The 21,073-nt window shown below is 37.9% G+C and overlaps 1 protein-coding gene across 2 annotated transcripts in view; it reads left to right on the top strand.

The window, feature by feature from the left end:
• The window catches only part of opcml (opioid binding protein/cell adhesion molecule-like), a 179,606-nt gene that overhangs the window by 103,267 nt on the left and 55,266 nt on the right, over positions 1-21,073 (top strand). For both annotated transcript variants that reach the window (XM_056240190.1, XM_056240189.1), the window contains one exon: positions 4,734-4,966. In XM_056240190.1, coding sequence (XP_056096165.1) covers positions 4,734-4,966 — 233 coding nt within the window. The remainder of the gene's footprint in view (positions 1-4,733; positions 4,967-21,073) is intronic.

The raw sequence follows: 21,073 nt of genomic DNA, 5'->3' as shown, positions 1-21,073 counted from the left end.
TAATAAAACTTTCTCAATTACATTTTTCTAGACACCTTAGCTTTGGCATGCAGTCTGCACCTTATGGAACATACCATAACCACCATTTTTCAGGCAAAAAAACATTTTTTATATAATGACAGTGCTGTTCAAAAGTTTCGGATCGTACAATGTTTTAAATGTTTTTAAAGAAGTATCTTATGCTTAAAATACAAAAAATATATTGTGAAATAAAATATCATTTCAATTTAAAATTATGTTTTTGATTTGAATATATTTTATGTAATATATTTCTGTGATCAAAGCTGAATTTTCAGCATCACTACTTCAGACTTCAGTGTCACATGATCCTTCAAAAATAATTCTAATATGATGATTTGCTGCTCAAAAAACATTTCTTATTATTATCATTGTTGAAAAAGTTGTGTACAATTTTTTGAATAACATCTTTTGTAACAGTATAAATGTCTTTACTGTCACTTTTGATCAATTTAATGCATCCCTGCTGAATAAAAGTAATAATATCTTTGAAAAAAATGTTTTTACTGACTTCAAACGTTAGTATATAATATTACAAAAGCTTTCTATTTCAGATAAATGCTGTTCTTTTGAACTTTCTATATAAAAAAAATCTTTTTCTCACATTAACCATTTTGGAGAGCTCAACTCAGAAAGCAGAAAGGTCTTGCTGAAGGGTTATGTGAATTCAATATCTTAAAATATGATTGTCTGTGTGACAATATTTGTGACTTTTTATATATCCCACATTCTGCTAATCCCAATATGTAACTCTCGACACTGCCGTCTGTGTCTGGTTGGGGAAATCATTCCTGTTGCCCCTCTATCTGAAAGCCCAAAACAGAGTGGCCACCATTCATTGCCCCTGGTGTAATGGCCTTCATCAGTCTCCCATCACATAAAGCCTGCCTGTCATTAATCTCACCCTGAGACCACATGGCCGTCTGCCGACAATGATCTGCAAGCACCGAATCCCCACAGCACAGTCTCACTGACCTACTCATATCTTAAAAAAGGCATAGCAGTGATATGAAAAATATGGCAGGTGTCATTATATGAAATGGCCTCTTGTTCTCATCGCCAAAACAATAAAAATTGTTGTGCCCTATGTTTGTCACCGGTTTAACCCCTATAAAGGCCATCAATTTTTTCTTGATTTAGGAAGAGAGTTAAGAGTGTTAAATCTTTTGGTGAACCAACACCATGAGGATATGCACTTCCCCTTTTTTATTATCATTAAAAAGCAGTTAAACAACTTCATCGCGATCTCACAAAGTTCCATTATAATCGGTTAAGCTGATGCACAATGAATGTCTTATTTACATAACTGCTTTATCCCACAATTCTGAATTTATAACATGTAATTGCGACTGTATATCACACAACTCTGACTTTATAACTTGCATTGTGAGTTTATATCGTAATACGCAATTTTGATAAAAAAAAAACCTTTTTTTAATTCAGTGTGGAAACAGGCAGGTGAGTTGTTGTTTTTTCAGGGTTGGAGCCAAACTCTGCAGGACAGCGGCTCTCTAGGACCGGACTTGCCTAGCCCTGGCCTAGATGATTTCCCTGTTTGATTTCTGAGTTGGTGCTCAGCTAGTTTAGCTAGTCATCTAACTGGGTTTCCCCTCTAAAACCAGCATACCCCCCCAGATTGTCAATTTTCATGTGGAATATTAATGAATGTTAGAATGACATTTAACAGATATTTTTTCAATGTTTAGGATTTAGAGTGTATGTAAATCTGGTAATTAACTGTCAGATCGTTTTAAACAGAAAGTGTTCTGTTAAATAAAGGTGCCGTCAGTATTTTTTTTCCTCATTAAAACACGGCAATGAATAGTACCTAAATATGTTTAAAATCAGGTACACTCACATGGAATATTGTTTAATGTTACAGTGTACATCTAGTGGGTCATATACAATTATGTATTTGCACAATTTATATACTACTATGTTATTGTTTTTTGTATTGCCAAGAAACATTGGACCAGTCAGATTATTTTTTTTATTACATCTATCCATGTGACACATCATAAGTCTGCAAGACTATTTTTTTATATTTAAAGAATACATTCCTCCAATACATAAAGTAAAAAATAAGCTTTATTCAACCAACATAGCATTTTTTCTCTCTGAATAAGACTGTTGTGGAAAATATTGGTAATCAATCTATGTATTTTAGAACATGCTTGAGTTGAGAAGATATTTCTTTATATAAACGATCTCGCACCAATGTGGCTGACAGTCCATTAGGCTGAAGTGCAAGGGACTGGTGTGACAGAGTCATTAGTTCACTGAATGAGGCCTGATCTCACCCTGTCAATGCTGGATAATGGAGGCTCTGCCTTCCAAGAAACACCTCTTACTTTTTAGCACTGAGTGGAAAAATCTATATGCTTTTCCCTCTGCCTTAAATTTAAGTGACAGTCAATTCGAGCACAGTGAGGGTGGTCTTTTTAGCATATTGCATTTATAATGGATCCATTGGTTGATATGCATATGTAAATGTGTGCGGCGGCTGTTTGAAATGGATCATTATAAATGTATGCATGCAGTTTGATGTGAAGCATATACTGCGTGATGACATTGCAGTGTTCTGTTTGACCTGCTATTGCATAAACATACATATTTGTATATTTGAAGATTCAAATCAAGTCCTGGACCTAATTGTTTTAGAAATGTATAATCACCTCCAACGCTAAGTTTGTATGAAAATCACAGCAATTTTTTTGCCTTATTTTGTAGGACTTTTCAACCAGCCACTATGCAAAGTCGTTATCTTGCATATTGCTAATCTAATCTGTCACAGGCAGATGCAGAAATTCAGAGCACGCAATCATCTGTCCCACAGCACCCCTGGAGCAGATGAGGTGTGAACCGTCCTGCTCAGAACGGCCAGAGAAGGTGCCCACGGTGGGATTGGAACCATGACCTTCCAATTCACAGTGCAAGGCTTTCACCAATAAGCCACTTAAAATGTAACTTTTGAACAGAAAATTAACTTTTGCTGCAGCCTCCATCATCCTAATGTCATTATATTGGTGTTTCAGGCTTAGTTTGTCGCTTTCAGCCAGAATAAGGGTATAAATTCATACACTTATCTACTAGACACATATTGGGACATGATGAACAGTGCCGTTTTGGAAGATGGAGGGTGCTGCATACAGAATTAATGTGCATAATAACATTTTGCGGGACGTTTTTCTGGTAGTTATACGATTTTTTTGGTATGGAGGGGAAAGCAAGATTTAAGTTGAGGGATATTACGGCCCACAGCACCAAGATGTTAAAATATGAACAGTAGATTTTGCAACACTTTAAGGTGTTAAGGCCAAGCTTAGAGCGACTATGGGGTTATTTTTAGACCGAAACTTTTTTAAAAATCCATTCTATTGTTTGAATGTACACAGTGATTCCCAAGCAAAAACTGCAGAGCATGCATGATTATAGACCGGAGCTTAATCTTGTGGTTTTCAATGGTTCAAATCCTCTGCAAGCTCTCTTGCGCTCCAGCACTCTGCATAGATTAACAGAGTCTGAATGAGCTTTTCCCTTTGAAGAATATCCTGAGAAAGCATTCACTTCACACTTGCAATTGTTGCCCTCCAGATTTGCCAAAAGAGCGCTCTCTTGTTGACTAATTTTCAGAGCCGGGAAATTCACCAGTAAAGGGTCTGATAATCCATTTACTGATATTGACCTTGAGCGTGAAGCCCTCTTAAAGACTAATATGAATTACTGCAGTGTTTTGGCATGCTGACGTGAACGGTTTGGCAATGGTGTTTTGAAAATTCATTGATGTCATTGATGAAAACCATGTCAACACAGCACATTTTGTGCCATTGTTAAGCCTGTATAAAATAACTATTGACAAGTAAACCAAATGCCAGATAGCAAATGACAAATAAAACCATGAAAACAGTGTGTTCCTTTTGAGAAAGTACATTTCTGTGCATGCGATTATGGCCTCCGTTTTTTAATATGTAGCTCTGACTTTCAATTAGTCCTAACCTTTAGAGCCGTCAATCAAAAGTTTAGAAAAGGGTAAAAAAGATAAGTATAGTGAACGCCTCTAGGTCTTTTTCTGCAGTTTTAAGAAATGTCCTTTCCTGTGAAGGAGACAAATGTAGTGTCATATCCAGATTCTTCTTAACTGAAAGGTGGCTATTGCCCAGAATTGCTCTAATTTTTCCTCATGGCTATTTGAAATGGATAAAATGAAAAGCTATTGTCATTTTCCAACTGGTTTTCAAGATATGTAATAGAAAAGGAAAGAAAAAGGACAGTTATACATATTTATATTACCTGTTGCCTTGTCACATGTTGTTTCTTTTGCCTTCCAAGGAATTATGCATTATGATATTTCTCCAGTAAAGTCTTTAGAATTGAAGGTTGGACCCTGGGTTTGGACTCCAGGGTTGCTTCTAGAATATAAATAATTGTTTTCTTAGCTTTCTTATAGAAGTTAACTTGACCTTTTCCTACTGTTAAAAAGACGTTAAGAAAAGTGTAGCACATAATTGAACATGCTGTCCCAATATGACTTCTTCATTTAAACTATAACACTTTGACATTCATTATAGTTCCTCAAAATATATCTGAATCATTTCAAACTGAGTTGTTAAATTGCGTAATGATGCCTTCTTGTGTACGACTGCGGATCTTATTTTTTAAAATGTAACGTACAGCAAATAATCATGTTTTTTTCTTCTGTTTGTGTCGTTCAACAGGTGCAATGTTGACAACAAAGTATCACGGGTGGCATGGCTCAACCGAACCACTATTCTCTTCACAGGGAATGAAAAATGGTCGTTGGACCCCCGGGTGGTCCTACTAAACACAGCAGCCACTGAATACAGTATAAAAATCCTAAACGTGAACTTATACGACGAGGGACCGTACGTATGTTCTATCCTCACGAACAAGAAACCAGAATCGACAAAAGTGCACCTCATTGTACAAGGTAAATCTTAAGGGGATTTTATTCATGTCTTATAAAGTGAAATCTTTACATCATGTGATGGGTGGATGAGGAAACCCTGTCAAAAACCAGCTTCGCGTTGGTTTGGGATTTTGTGGACATTTCGGTGTGTAAATAACGGTTGACAAACAACTTTGATTCTCCTTTTCTAGGCTGATGTAATTAAATGAAACTCAGCAGATGTGACTCCTGGTGATGAAATTGGGATTTAATCTGGGTGTAATTTCAAAATCGTTGATGGATATTGATTGAAGACGTGCAGCCCAGAGAGCAACAGAAAAAAAGAGCAGATGCTTTGTTTTCTCCTCACTAAATCAAGCGTCGATACTCAGACCTTTGTCATGATTTACAGTGCAGTCGATCGCCTTCATATCTGTAAGCAAAAAGTGATTAATGTCGCATATGGCCAAATCTATCCCGGCTTGGGGTACACAATTCTGAAGTGTGGCAAACACCATTTTTCATCACGTTTCTCAGACCATCTGTGGAGTCAGAAAAAGTGTCAGATTTTTTGTTTCAGCGAGGGGAAAAAAAGTGTTTTGGTTAATAAAATGGCGCCTTATCAAATGCTCATTAACCTTTAGTACTTTGCCCTGACACTAATCACTGCAGGCTTAAATAACTGAACAAACAGCTTATTTTTTTTCTGATTAGAAACACAAAGCGTAAATTGGAGTTTGACTCGCCTGTTCAGTTCCCGCTTAACCTGCAATTCAATTGATTATTAAGTCTTCATCCCAGTTTTAATGAATCAATCATTTGCCTTCCTTGTTTTATCGTGCAGTTCAACACTCTGCATCTACGTGGCACAACATAAACATGCTGGAGTCTGTGTTGTGGCACTCAAAAGTGCACTTAAGATATTGAATTGTTTGCAGCGCTCCTTTTCCCTTGCACCCTATGGTTGCATGCTGAGTGGTCTACAATTTCCGCCTAGTGTTCTTGAGAATGGATCTGAGAGCTTTCTGAACAGATGGGGCCTCGGTGTGTCTTTACTGTAATGCTTTGTCTCAGCTTTGTTAAATCTTGCCGCGCTCAGCTAAAGTCTGCCTACACAAACTGTAGCGTCCTGTCTATTCCTGTCATCAAGTGTGGCTCTATTTCTCTTAAACCCTTAGCCTCTGAAGCTTGTTATTGCCTCATCTCTGCTAAAAAATCAAAGTGTGCCTACGGTAGCGTTCTCACATATCTCGCTTGACATGTGCGTGCTTGTTTTTAAGTGTCCTAACATATTTCACACTTGCTCTCGTTCCTGTTTTAGGTCATTCATTAGCATTTCACGAACGGGACAGTGTTCCATTCGATTTTGCATTTGCCGTCCTGTAGCATATCAGCGCTACATCTATTTATGTGGTTGATGACTGCAGCTGGAGGTATGTGTCTCTGTAAATAGCCTCATCGTCTTCCGCGGTATCGATCGGATGCATCGATTAGATGAAACGCGAGAGGAGACATGCGACGCGTTAGCGTCCAGCGCAATTCGAAACCTGAGGTTTTCCTCTGATATCCTTCTCTGAGGTACACAAAACATTATTCTTATAAAACCACTACATGGAGAAGACAAATGAAGGTCATTATAGTCTAGGAAGGAAAAAATATTCTTATTTTATGTACTTGCATTTAGAGGAACATTGCTGCTGAAAAAAAAACTGCTTAGACTACTGGTTTATTCTTGTTAGCGCTGGTGCTTTTCCTTTTTTTTTTTATCTGGCTGGTTATGCTAGTTAAGTCTTGTGGGAAAAGCTGGCGGCAAACCATCTAACTTGTTTGTAGATTTGTAGATTCATTTTAAAGTAACACTTCTGAAGAGAAAAATCATTTTGATAGCATGTAGGTTTGTTGAAACAAAAAGCAATAGCTATTTTAGTTATTACATTTGCGACTCAGCAGAGACAAAATATCCATCAGCATTGTTTTTGGTAAAAAAAAAGCGATCGTATGTGACTAAATATGATATCCAGCTTCAGTTTCAACATATTTTTGTGATATAATAAATCTGTCTGTTTTTATCTCTCAGACGTATGTTTACTGAAGCACAGTGCACAAAAATTCAAAAAGATAAATACAATATTTTTAGTTTATGAACCGAGAAATACAGCTCAGTGTAATTTTATTTCAGGTAACTCTAACCCAAACCCTGCACTCAACTAAAGTGTCTTTTAAATGAATATCAAAATGTCTAAGTTAAGGTAAGGTAAGCAGGCTAATATGAGATGAGTCCATGATTTGCATATTCGTGGTAGGTACAGCACATTAGCTTGTTTCAAGGTCACAGGGTAGTGAGATCTGTAATGGATGAGCTCACAAAATTGTGTTTTGTCTCTCTCAGCTAGCATCAAAAGAACAGGCATACACAGGTGGTGTGTAGACTGAAGCTGGCTAGAATGGGGCTGTTGAAATGAACTCACAGCCAATTTGGCCCTGTATTCTCATTGAAGAATATCTCCAGTGTTTGGTCTATCACTTCTTCACCAGTGTCCTCTAATGATCATTAAAAACAGTATATGCTTTGTTTTAGAACCCAGGTAATCATAATTGTACCGGCCAGCTCAAAATGAACGATTTCATTGTTGCATATCATTTGTGTTTCATAGAGCAGTGTTATATGGGTGGCCTATATGCAGAATATGACGTAAAGGCCATCTCCTGATTCTTGAAAGAGAAACGTTTTAGAGCAACCAAGGTCGTGACAATGATGGTCGTTGATGATGTTAAATGGAGCACTATTGTCCTTGTTGTTATATCAACAAAACCTCTTTGCTTTTTTCCCCGAATAACAATGAAAACAAGTACAGAAACAAAGAAACAGTGAGACGATTCCCAAGACGTCATTGCACCGAGGATTTGTTCAGACAAACACAAAAGCACAGACTTGAGCAAACACATTTGAGTGATGCTTTGATGCCAGATGAAATTATGAATCCTCACTACAAATTACCATCTAAACTAATGAGAGAAGTGGTGTTAATTTCAGATTTTTGCAAATATTCTTTTTTTTCTTTTCTTTTTTCACCTGCCAATCCCAGTTTTCAAGATGTTTCTCCATCTGCTTGAAGTTTGATTTTGATAAACAGAACATGGTATACATTTGTTAGTTCTCACCTGTTTTTTCTCCAGGGTTGATTGGGCATCAAATGGCAGCCCAATAGAGATTTTTTTTTTTAAATGTATTTTTTTTTCATATGCAGAATAATACAAAAATGTGCTAAAAATGAAACATGGGAATTTGTATCGTAATTTATTCATATTTACTTTTCCACATTTAATATTGGTAACACTTTACAAAAAGGTTTCATTAGTTAACATTAGTTAACTACATTATTTACATGAACTAATAATGATCTGCACTTGTACAGCATTTATTAATCTTTGTTAATGTTAATTTCAACATTTTCATACATTATTAAAATCAAAAGTTTTATTTGTTAATGCACTGTGAACTAACATGAACAAACAATGAACACAATTAGAACTTTTATTAGATGTTTATTAACATCTCAGGTTACGTATGTAACCCCTGGTTCCCTGAAGAGGGATCGAGACGCTGCATTGAGATGCTGTGGGAACGCCCCTGCACATGTATAATCAGTCCAATGGTGTGACGAGACGTCATAGGCGGGTGACGTCATAGACCAGGAAACTATAAATCACTTCTGAAAACAGACCGCGTTAGCTTCTGATAGGCCGAAGGAAGTCGATCACAGGCATGCAGGGAGTATTGCAGGGCGAACCAGGGTTCCCTCTTCAGGGAACCAGGGTTACATACGTAACCTGAGACGTTCCCTTTCAAGGGAACTTGAGCTGCATCGAGACACTGTGGGAACACTATACCCACGACACCATAATAGCAAATGCCTGTTCTGTGTGAAATCATTGCGCACACTAAGAAGCAAGCACCCTAGACCCTGGAGTGGAGCCTAGATCCAAGTCATAAAATCTAACAGATGTATGCGGTGATGACCAGCCTGGCACATTACAGATGTCATGAAGGAAAACCCCCAATAATAGGACGAATAGTCTCCCAGACGAATAGTTGATCCGATTTACGCCACAGGGCAGCTCTGTGTACGTAGGCATCCAAAGCCCGCACAGGGCACAGCAAATTAATTTTTTTCCTGATCTGGTGTATTAAAAGGTGGAGGACAGAACTATTGGGCCCGCAACATTAGTAGGGACCTTAATATAACCCGGCCTAGGGTGCAGAAATGCTTTCACCATACCAGGTGCAAATTATAGATACGAAGGAGTAACTGACAAGGCTTGCAAATCTCCAATTCTCTTGGTGGAAGAAATAGCAAGAAGAAATACAGTTTTTAGTGTAAGGAACTTTTCTGAAACCTCGTCAATGGGCTCGAAGGGAGCAAAAGCCAACCCTTCCAATTCAACATCCAAATCCCAAGCCGGTGCTCTAGTGCACAGTGCAGGCCTCAGCCTCAGGGTGCCACGAAGAAAATGTGAAATAAGAGGATCTTTCCCCACTGATGCACCACCCAGAGGAGTGTGGTAAGCAGATATATCCGCCACATATACCTTTAAGGTGGAAGGAGATAACCCCAGAGAGAAACGCTCTTGCAGATAATCGAGTACTGTAGCAACAGGGCAGTTAACAGGATTCAGTTGGCGTTCTCCACACCAAGCAGTCTTCTCGTGGCGGGGGCCAAGCCCACAGTTTCCACAACTCCGGGCGAGGGTGATAAATCGTGCCCCCTGCTTGGGACAATAGGTCCCTCCTGATCGGAATCTCCATCGGAGAGCCGTCTAGAAGGGACACCAGGTCCGAGAACCAAACTCGGGCCAGCCAGTACGGGGCTACTAGTAACAGACGGGCCCCTTCCCGGCGAACCCTCTCCAGAACTCCCGGAAGCATGGTTATCGGAGGAAAAGTGTACAGGTGTAGCTTCGGCCACACCTGAACCATCGCATCCAGCCCAAGAGGAGCTGGGTGCGTGAGAGAGAACCACATGGGACAATGCGTTGTATCTGACAATGCGAAAAGGTCGACTTGAGCTTGACCGAAATTCTCCCAAAGGAGCTTCACCACCTCGGGGTGAAGTCTCCATTCCCCGGGCCTCAGCCCCTGCCTCGACAGGATATCCGCTCCCTGATTTCAATCCCCGGAATATGTACTGCCCTGAGAGACAGTAATTTCCCTTGGTCCCATAGGAGGATCTGATGAGCCTGTTTGCATATGTGATGTGACCTCAGATCCCCCTGATGGTTGATATAAGAGACCACCAATGTGTTGTCCGTGCGTACAAGCACATGGTGACCTCTCAGGTCTGGCAGGAAGTGCTTGAGAGCTCGAAACACCTCCATCATTTCTAGACGATTTATGTTCAAAGAAAGAAGATGGTCCTGCCATAGACCTTTCGCCGATCGACCACTCAAGATCCCCCCCCCCCCCCCCCCCCCCAATCTGTGAGGGAAGCATCCATCGTTAGCATTACGCAACGACAAGAAGCCCCCAGCACAGGGCCTTTGGCGAAGAACCAAGGTTTGTTCCACATGACAAAGGCAAATAGGCATCGACGCGAGACCTTGATCATGCGAAACGGATTTCCCCTCGGAGAAAACCCCTTGGTCCTGAGCCACCACTGCAGGGGTCTCATGTACAGGAGGCCAAAAGCTATTACGTTGGACGCAGCTGCCATGAGACCCAACAGTCTCTAAAACTGTTTCACAGTGAGTGACCTAGTTTTACCCCGTTTCTGGCTGAGAGAATCGAAGTAATACGTGCAGGTAACAATTGTGCCTGCATCGTTGGCGAATCCCATACCACACCTAGAAAAGTGGTCCTCTGAGACGGGAGGAGCACACTCTTCTTGGCGTTGAGCCTCAAACCCAGCTTCTTTATGTGAGACAGAACGACATCTCAATGCCGAACCGCTATCTGCTCGGACTGAGCTAAAATCAACCAATCGTCGATGTAATTCAACACCCGGATGCCCTGGAGTCTCAGTGGAGCCAGAGCTGCATCAAAAGTGCGGGGTGATAAACCTAGGCCGAACGGAAGAACCTGATATTGGTCGCTTCGCCCCTGACAGCGAACCTCAGGAACTTCCTGTGATGGGGATGGATGGATACATGGAAGTAAGTGTCCTTCAAATCTATCGTGACAAACCAGTCCTCGGGCTGAATCTGTGACATGATCTGTTTGAGTGTAAGCAGCTTGAACTTGAGTTTCTGAACCCTGCGGTTTAGTTTGCGCAGATCTATAATAGGACACAACCCCCCATCCTTTTTTGGAACAATTAAGTACCGGTTGTAAAACCCTGACTCCCTGCTGGGAGGAGGAACCCTTTCTATAGCCCCCTTTCGTAGAAGAGTCTGTACTTCCTGCTCCATAACCAGAGCCTGCTCGGGGTCCACCACCGAAGGGAGGACCCCTAGAAATCTGAGCAGACGAGAACCATCTTAACCGAATTCTGTAACCCTTTTCTATTGTATGCAGGACCCAATGAGATATATTTGGCAGTAGCTTCCACGCTGCCAGAAATTCTACTAAGGGAACCAGTCTCTCAACCTGACCCGCTGCCGAATACGCTTTACCCACTAGCGCTGAAGTGGATTTTAGTGGCTTGGTGGGTAACGTCGGGGCTTTCAATGACGATGCTGAATCAGGAGAGAGATAGCTTGTGAGCGTCTCTTCAGCCTGAGGCATCGTCACATAACCTTCATCTTTAATACCAATAACATTGTTGTAGTTCGATGTTTGTGGATTAAAAACACGATATGAGACGACACCTCAGTGTGGAGGTCCGGAAAAAAGAATAAAAAGAAAAAGGAAAAAAGTCATCCACTCAAAACATAACGTTAACCTACTATTTGGCCGGCTCGCAACAAGTGTGTTTCCGGTCTAGCTAGATCCGGTGCTTTCAGACAGGACGCGGAATGCGCGGCGCTACGCCAGTTTTCAAAACTTTTTGGATGCCAAAAAGTTTCTATTGGCCGCGCTGGTAATCGTCACAGCGGCAAAAGTTGAACTATTTTGAATTTTGACCACGCCGCTGCTCTTGTGCTTTGGTCGACGAAGCAACAATACGTCCTAGCGCATGCCGCGTCCTGTTGCAAAAGCATGTGAAAAAAAACCTACAAAGTTTGCTAGGCCAAAAAGACCGTTAATCTCGCGATAAAAAAATGAATCGCGTTAAAATGGGTTTGCGTTAACGCCGTTAATAACGTGTTTAACTGACAGCCCTAATATATATGTATATATATATATATATATATAACTGTGTGAATATTGTACTTGAAATGACAGACAAAACCAAATAGACAGAGACAGTATAAAGAGAGCGCTTGCTGAAGGCACAGAAGCTAACGCGGTCTGTTTTCAGGTGTGATTTATAGTTTCCTGGTCTATGATGTCACCCGCCTATGACATCTCGTCACACCATTGGACCGATTATACACGTGCTTCACTACGCAATCACGCAGGGGCATTCCCACAGCGTCTCGACACAGCTCGAGTTCCCTTGAAAGGGATCTAACGTTAACAAACATTAACAAATGCAGTAAAAAATGTATTGCTTATGGTTAGTTCATGTTAGTTCATACATTAACTAATGAAACCTTATTGTAAAGTATTACCAAAATGTTTAATATAATTTGATAATTACATGTACATTTTTTGTTGATATTACAGTGAAAAACTCTCTGCAGACAATAAGTCACACAACCCATTTAAAAAAGATTGTGGTCGACAAGACCTTCTTTATCCTTCAATAAATATTTACCATATACTTGTTGGATTTGTTTTTTGAGAATGTAGTCATATCTTAATTTGGTTAGTTTCTACCAAGTAACAAATTCAGGATTCCTATGCAGTTTGGAAAAGTATGGAAAAAGAAAAGTGTATGAAAAAATATTCCAGACTCCCCTATTCAGTTTTCTAAAATATGAAATTAAGAATCTCTAAAATAAATGTATCATACAAGCAGAGTGATTTCATGGCAAAAGTTTTGTGATCATTTTGTGATTGTCGGAAGTCTGTTTGTCTTTACCATGAGTGAGTCTCTTTTGAACTTGCTACTCAAACCAGCAACAGATAAAGGAGCAAACGAAACGATCATTCAATTCTTACAGTGCTTTTCTGTTTGGTGGTCGTGCAACATCCAACCACGCTTACAGCATCAAACTGATGTGTCAGAGGTGAATATATGCAGGTTATAATGCGTCTTAGGTTCTTCTAATCCCTGTTAGCGCATGTTAGCACTTTGAGAAAACCAATGGGGGAAAAAACTTGAGAAAAAAATATGTATACCAAATATTATGCTGGATGAAACATTTATGTTAAATATGGTCTGAAAAATTCTACAGAGGTTTGGAAATTTGAGCCTGGAAAAGAATGGAATTTAGAAATGGAAAATGAATAGGAACCCTGCTAATTAATTAAAGATTGATTCAACATACAAAGATTAACGTCAAGCATAAAAGTTAAAAGTGCCCTTTAATAAGTTAATAAGTCTGTTTATTATTCTAATTATGGTCAATTAAATGGTTAGTTGGTAAAAAAATTTTTTTTTACAATTTATTTATTTACAATAATTTAGTTTAGATTTAAATAGTGTATTTGTTTATGTATTCATAATTATTTATTAATATTAATTTTTATATTTTGTTAATAATTTGTTTATTTTTTATTAATAATAATGAAATTGAAATAAATAAATAATTCAGAATGTATTTTTTTTATGCAGATTTTTCCTAAGCAGATGTAAAAAAAAAAAAAAAAAAAAAAAAAAAAACGTCCTTCACCTTCCTCAGTGTGCAAGCCAAAGTAGAGGATGAGATGCCAGTGCAGGTAAGCAGAGGCATATGTAGGCCATGCGGGAAGTCCAAGACTGTTAGCAAGCGAAGAAACGGTGAGGATAAGAAGCAAAGTGCGACTCAAGTGGGAAAAGGGGAAGGAAAAATTCTGCTCAGAGCTGGTAGTGCATCAAAGGTGATGATCACACTCCATATGTTCTATTAGCTGGAGGTCTTTGCAGGAGGCGAAGAGGATCATCAGAAGTTTAGCTTGCATTGGAGTTTACAGTTATTTGAGGTGGAGCAGCAAATAAAACAAATGTGGTGTTTTGCGAAGAACACCTCAGCTGCATTCCAAAACCTAGTTAGTTTTCGTTAGCGCTATTTGTGTCGCTTATGAGGTTTTGACATTGCTGTCTGCTTATTGCTGAATTGAACTGGTTTCATTTACACAATTATTGAACTGAATTGAATCAACACTGAACTGAGCTGAGCTGAATAATGACACTATTGTCTTGCTACAGCTGCCTTACAGCAGAATTTGAATCTCTCTCATATTTGATGAAGTTTGCATCATTGATTCTGTTAATACTGCGAAGCTGTTATGATTTTTGTTGCATAAAGCACTATAAAACATAAGTTGGCTTGATTTGAATTGATTTAGGATGCTCTTTAGGTAGGCAGGGAGCTCACTAGGTTTTGGAGCTTTTGCATGTTCATCCAAATCAAAACGCCTTTGTTGCACTATTTCATTAAAGTCGTTCAAACATGTATTACCTGATGAGCAGGATGTCATAAAGACTATTATGTATCACAGGGCAAAAGCGTGGCAATTTAATTAGATGGCCGCGCAAACAACAAGCGGGATTATCGTCTTTCGTTTGCTCAAGTGTAATGATGTGTCTCTGTTTTAGATTAGTCTCGAACTTTCTCCTTCCATGGGGAGAAGGATAAGACGGCCTCTCAATTCACTGCACATTTGTGTAATAAGCTTCGCCTCTTGTTACTGGATTGAGGAGTAGCTCTTTGCCTCATTTTAAAGCAGTAATGAGCCATTGGAAAGATTCAGTACGGTTATGAGAATATAAATGGGAGGACAAAACCAGTGCAATTTGCCAGGGTGACACATTAGCAGCAGCTATATCACCAGAGGCAGTGCGGGATCTGCTTTTCACCCACTGAGTTCTGTGGGTGCCCTGCCTTCTGCTTCAGTTATTTTAACCCTCTGCGAGTTTGAATATACAAGTGAAAATACAGGTTTTGTGGGAGACTGTGGGAGTTTGGACACATGAGGCAGGAAACATACCACATTAAGAAATGTTCCGCTATCGTATAGCTAAAATAGTACTCTTGAGGCTTGGTATTCGAATCTGCATCTGCATGTTTTGTTTAAACATTCAAACATCTCTAAATATTAGCCACCAGAGAGTTACTTACAGTATAATATTTTAACAACTCAAATAGCAGAGACCTGGTTTATGTTTTATATGTAAGGGTTATGTTAGGTTTTGGTTCTGTTTGGTGGACATTTAGAATGTTCTATCTATCTACTGATACGGTAGTACTGTACTACACTGTAAAAAATTATCGTGATTTTAACGGTAAAAGACTGTAAAAATGCTACAGTGCAAAACTGTTAATTGGTTAACAGAAAGTTTCCTTACTATATACGGTAAATAACTGTGATAGATCTAACGGTACATTTAATGTAATTTTACTGTAAAATACCGTTAAATTTACAGTTTTTGAAAGTGAAAAGAACAACTCATTGTATAATTTACAGTGAAAAACCGTAAATTGACATTCCCACAATTCCCTGCATGACACTTCACATTTGATTTATTTTTGTTGAAATAACTGTTTCTTCTTAGTTTTCTTAATTCGTTTCTAATCAGTTATGTACATTAGGGTTTTATGTTACATTTAATGTTGTTAAATTAATGTTTATTTCATTTTTAAAATTTCATGTGTGTTACCATGATGGTGTTTAATGTTTGTGCGAATAACACTGTGCAGCTTCAATATAATAGTATTAACTTTCTTGTGGATGATTGCTTGTGATGAGCTTTGATTTATCATGTGACTGATCACTGCTGTGATGATTGTTGGTTGTCAGTGTATTACAATGGTACAAAACAGATATTAATACTTCAATAGGTTGGTAATTTATCATTATATCAGATAATGAATTACGGTTTAATACTGTAAATTTTACGTTAAGTCTGTAAAACCAAAAACGTTGATACCGTATTTTTGACGGTAAAGTTCTGGTAACCACAGCTGCCAGTTTTTTTCCGTAAAAACAACGGGATTTTTTTTACAGTGTAGTACTGACTGTTAAATCAGTATTGTGTAATGAGCTTTGATTGGTCAGACAGACCTTTCCTCTCTTAGTAGGTGGTTCATGGCCACAATAGGCTGCAAAATGGACCAGACTTTATGCCAATATTAAAACACCAGCCTAATGAATAACTGTCGATAATGAGGCACAGTTGATACTGCTTATTATCAACCTGGAAACAGTGTCATTGTGAGTGTTTTGAGCTGGTTCAGCCGCAGCAGTGCCAGTCAGATGTGATAGAGATGGGATTGCAGTGCTGTGATTGCTTTTCTCCACAACTGTAATAACTGAAAGCGGCTAAACGAGCTGCTCTCTTCAGAAGCGAGAGACCTGTAGCTTGGTCTGATGGCACAATGCGACTCATTAGTATTGTTATTAGAAAGGAGTGAAGAGGCAATCACTGCACAAAACACACCATAATGTTCACTCAGCATGTGTTATATGAAAACACCCTAGTTGTTTGATTTCCCCATTGAGCTAAGAACAAACCACCAATATTAAAAATAATAAATAAATCCATGCAGGCAGACAAGGGTAGTCATGTAATATGTAATGCACATTGGTCTAAATATGATTTACAGGTTTTTCTTATTTATGGACTTTCTAATGGAGCATCTAAAAGACATTTAGATATTTAAAAAAAAAAAAATTACAGGTTTCTCTGGCTGTCTTGCCTTTTCCTGAGAGATATATTAAAAGCTTTTCTCATGCATAAGAACAAGGTGAATGATATGCTAAATGCTCTGAAACATTCCTGACAATATGTAAAACCCACAGGCATAAGCGATTCGACATTGCAATCTTTTAGACATTGAGACGTACTGTAGGCTTTTGGTGGTATTTTCATCGCTGTAGTTTTACAGCATAGTCTACAATGATTGACGCTGTCACTCCATAGTGACGGATGAAAAAACTATTTTAGATGATTGACAGCTTTTTGACCAATGAATTCTCCAAGGATATAGGCCGTGTCATTTCAGAATAGGAAGCCATATGGAAATTGATTGCTGCCAGTCTTTATCCTTTAAGAGATCTCAAAGGAAAACACAAGCATCTTGGTTGACTGCTCTGTGTCAGTGGCAAAAACTTTTTTGTCATATTGCTTTGTACTGGCCTCCATTATAGAGACTTATTAGCAGTTGCAAAATATATTTTGAAGTTTCTATAGTTTGCTTGTTTGGTAACACTTTACAATACATCTGATACATCAGTTATCATCAGTTAACTACAAAAACTAACAGTGACGCTTTTATGTTAATTTCAACATTTACTAAAACATTATTACATTATCAAAATAAAAAGTTGTGTCTTTTAACATTATTTATTGGACCTTAGCTAACATGAACGAACTATGCACATTTGGCGTTGACAAAGATGAATAAATACTGTAACAAAGAAATTGCTCATTGTCAAGTGTTAACATTCTTGCTTTAAAAAACCCCGCAATAATAAAGAATTTAATTAAACAAATATGACCTTACTTTGATAATCTTTCACTTTCAGAAAGACTAATTGGAAGTAGGGGTGTAACAATGTATCACAATACAAAAATGCAACGATATCGTGGATAGTGACAATATGTATTGTGTATAGTTCACCCAAAATAACATTTCTGTGTGAGGAAAAAATGAAAGTTTCCAGAGTTTTACTGTCAGTACTACATTAAACTGCTATATATAATGTTGAATATAATGTATAATAATGCAATGGGGGAATATTTTTGGGTCCTGATAATGTCTTGTTACCAGTAAAAAGAGGCCTACATTATTTTAAATATATCTAGTCAGTGACAGAGTGCAAGAATATTCGTCTGAAATAATTCAGTATTTTCAGCTTCAGAATCCTGAATATTTTTATTCTGGTGTCACCATTGTCCTGTGAATTGGGTTACCAGCACCAAGTCCAATCCTATTCATTGACACCCACAATGTACCAAATTTAGCATTTTAATCAACAGTACATTTGTTGTTAACCTTTTACCAAATGTCTTGGAGTATCGCAATAATATCGTATCGTGAGTTCAGTATCGTGATATGTATCGATTCGTGTCATGAGGGTATCGTTACACCCCTAATTGGAAGATAACATTTTTATTTTAATGCAAAACTCAAACTATGGAATTATTGTGCATTTTTGTCTTTCATATAAGCTTACTACAAAAAAATGTATTTGTTTGTAACAATATTTTGAAGGCTGCTGCTTTTCTAGTCCCTTGTTGCTGTTTTCTATATAGTTTGCTTTAGTTTTCAGCATTGCATCAGGAGGCAGCTCTTTTTCTCATTTTAAAGAGCAGTAATGAGCCATTGGAAAGATTCAGTAGGGTTATGAGAATATAAATGTAGAGCCGAAGCCAGTGCAATTTGCCCGCGTGGAACATTAGCCGCAGCTATATCACCAGAGGCAGCTTAAGAATTAGTTTTTCTCCCACTGATTTCTGTGGGTTTCCTGCCTTGTGCAGTTATTTTAGTCCAATGCATGTCCAATTATAAATACAGGTATTGCTCAGAGATGGAGGGAATTTGGACAGTGTAAGATACTCCATCATGAACTTGAGGGATGTTTGAGCCTTGTCATTTGGCAGAGAAGTGATGGATTGATTTTCAACAGTTTACCACAAACACACAGTCATGGGGAGAGGTAACTTGAGTTATATAACTCGACTTGTGTGTCTGTTTGGAAAATGTTAGCATAGTCTTTTTCCTGTTCATGCTCTGAACTCTGTCCTCTCTCATTTTTGAGAAGCTCAAACTGGCCTGTTTGAAACAGTGGCCTGAATTTGGGATTCATGGTTAGAAAGCCGAAGCCATCCATTATAGATTGAGATACAAGGATGAAACAATACCTTTGATGTAAGGGAGGGAAGTGGTGAGAACACAAGGAATGTGGGATGGTGAAAAGCACAGTGACTCAAAGAAAGTGCTCGTCACAGGATGAAATATTCACCAGAGAGAAGCGGAGGGCTTTCTTACACATCTTTTACTGTGATTGTGGTCTCTGGAATATTGCAGAGGTATGGTCAATGTGGTTACCCTCACTATATACAAACACATACGCACATATACTGTACATCTGTTGGGGTTTCACTTTTCAGTGGCTGTTTCTTTAAATCAAAACTAATCCCTGTTTGCTTTTTACTACTGTAATATCCAAGCAGAAGATTTGATTTAAATGTGTAATTTAATGTTTTCTTAACTTAAAGGAGTCATATGATGATATTTTAAAAGTAAATTATTTTGATTATTGGAGGTAATAGAATTGGTTAACATGTTTTAATGTGCAATGTTTTTTTGTTTTTTTGTTTCACATACTGTACAATACATTATTGCAGCTCCTCTATTCCCAGTCTGTCTGAAACACGATGATTTCTACAAAGCCCCTCATTCTGAAAAGCTCAGAGTGCTCTGATTGGCCAGCTGACCCAGTGCGTTGGCAAAACACCTCAAAAGTGTGTCGGAATTGTTTTTTTTTTTTACAATTATTTAGTGAAGTTGTATATAGTTTATTACTATGCTTAATGCTGTCAACCTGAGATAAAAAATGTTATAACCAATACGTATGGGTTTGTGTATATATATATATATACTGTATGTATATATATATATATATATATATATCAACTCGATCTCACAGCAATTCGTACGAGTGAGGTCGTACGAATTCGTACGAATTAGCCACCTTTTAAATCATTCGTATGAATTTGTACAAATTGGTCAATGAGATAGCGTTGATATATATATATATATACATACAGTATACTCACCTAAAGGATTATTAGGAACACCTGTTCAATTTATCATTAATGCAATTATCTAATCAACCAATCAAATGCAGTTGCTTCAATGCATTTAGGGGTGTGGTCCTGGTCAAGACAATCTCCTGAACTCCAAACTGAATGTCAGAATGGGAAAGAAAGGTGATTTAAACCTGTTAAGCTTCAAGCCCATTTTTGAAAAATCCCCAGATATGGCATTCCCAAACTGAAACAGATACAGTTCATGAACCCTTTGTACTAAAAGCACAAGTAAGATCTCATTTGAAAGCTGACACCTGGAAGTTTATTGTAAATGTAGAATTAATTATTGTCATAATGAAAAAAAATAGTTATAAATAGCTTCAAAGTTTTGTAAAGTTATTATACATTTATTTTTATGAAACATCTTCATGAAAATAAAATTGAAGTTGGCATTGTAGCAATCTAGAAATGCACTGCAGCTAAAGCCACATGTCTAACCATGTTATATTTAAAATCTGAAGATGATAAGTCTAAAACTCTGTATTTAGTTCAATGTTTTTCAAGATCATGTCATATGACTTTATTTTGATTAGACTGGTGTTTATTGTCATCTTATAAGCATCTATTCAGTCTATTGCCTCTATTGTTTTGTGATGCAAAAACGAGTCCCATTCAGTGTCAGTCTCCCCTGCACATATTCACACCTCTCCAGCCTGTTTATTGCTCTAAATATGCTTTTCTTTTGTCTGCATTATAATCACTAACGACTAGCAATTCACACTGTTTCAATCCCTCATTTATTTTATAAAAGTTCTCACTTCACAGTGAAACTGTATCAAATGCCCTTTTTGAAAAACGAAACATTTCAGTAAGCATTCTTATTTAGAAAAAAAATCATAAAAATTACATCGAAGTTAGGTAGCAGGTGCTCAGTACTAGCTAGCATGTTAGCTTAGCACACCCTCAATACACGACAATTTATGAGAATAAAACTATGTTTGTGCTCCAACTTACTTTATAGCGCAAGTCGAGTGTTTTAAATAACTTTCTGTAATCTGATTTGGCTTCAGATAAAAAAATCAGATAGAAAATATATTATTTTATTGTATTCTGCACAATTTGAAAGTCTATCTCGATTAGCATTACATTATACATATAATCTATTATTATGAAAATACCTGACATGACTCGAAGAACACAGGTAAATCAAATATCATTGCAATCATGTTTATTGTCTTCAAAACATCTTTATCTGCACTTTACAGCG

This window comes from Rhinichthys klamathensis, unplaced genomic scaffold (assembly GCF_029890125.1).
Source record: "Rhinichthys klamathensis goyatoka isolate OS25496 unplaced genomic scaffold, OSU_Roscu_1.1 h1tg000585l_1, whole genome shotgun sequence".
In the NCBI taxonomy this organism is placed as follows: domain Eukaryota; kingdom Metazoa; phylum Chordata; class Actinopteri; order Cypriniformes; family Leuciscidae; genus Rhinichthys; species Rhinichthys klamathensis.
Note: the sequence above shows the minus strand (reverse complement) of the source record. Positions and strands in the feature narration are given on the sequence as shown.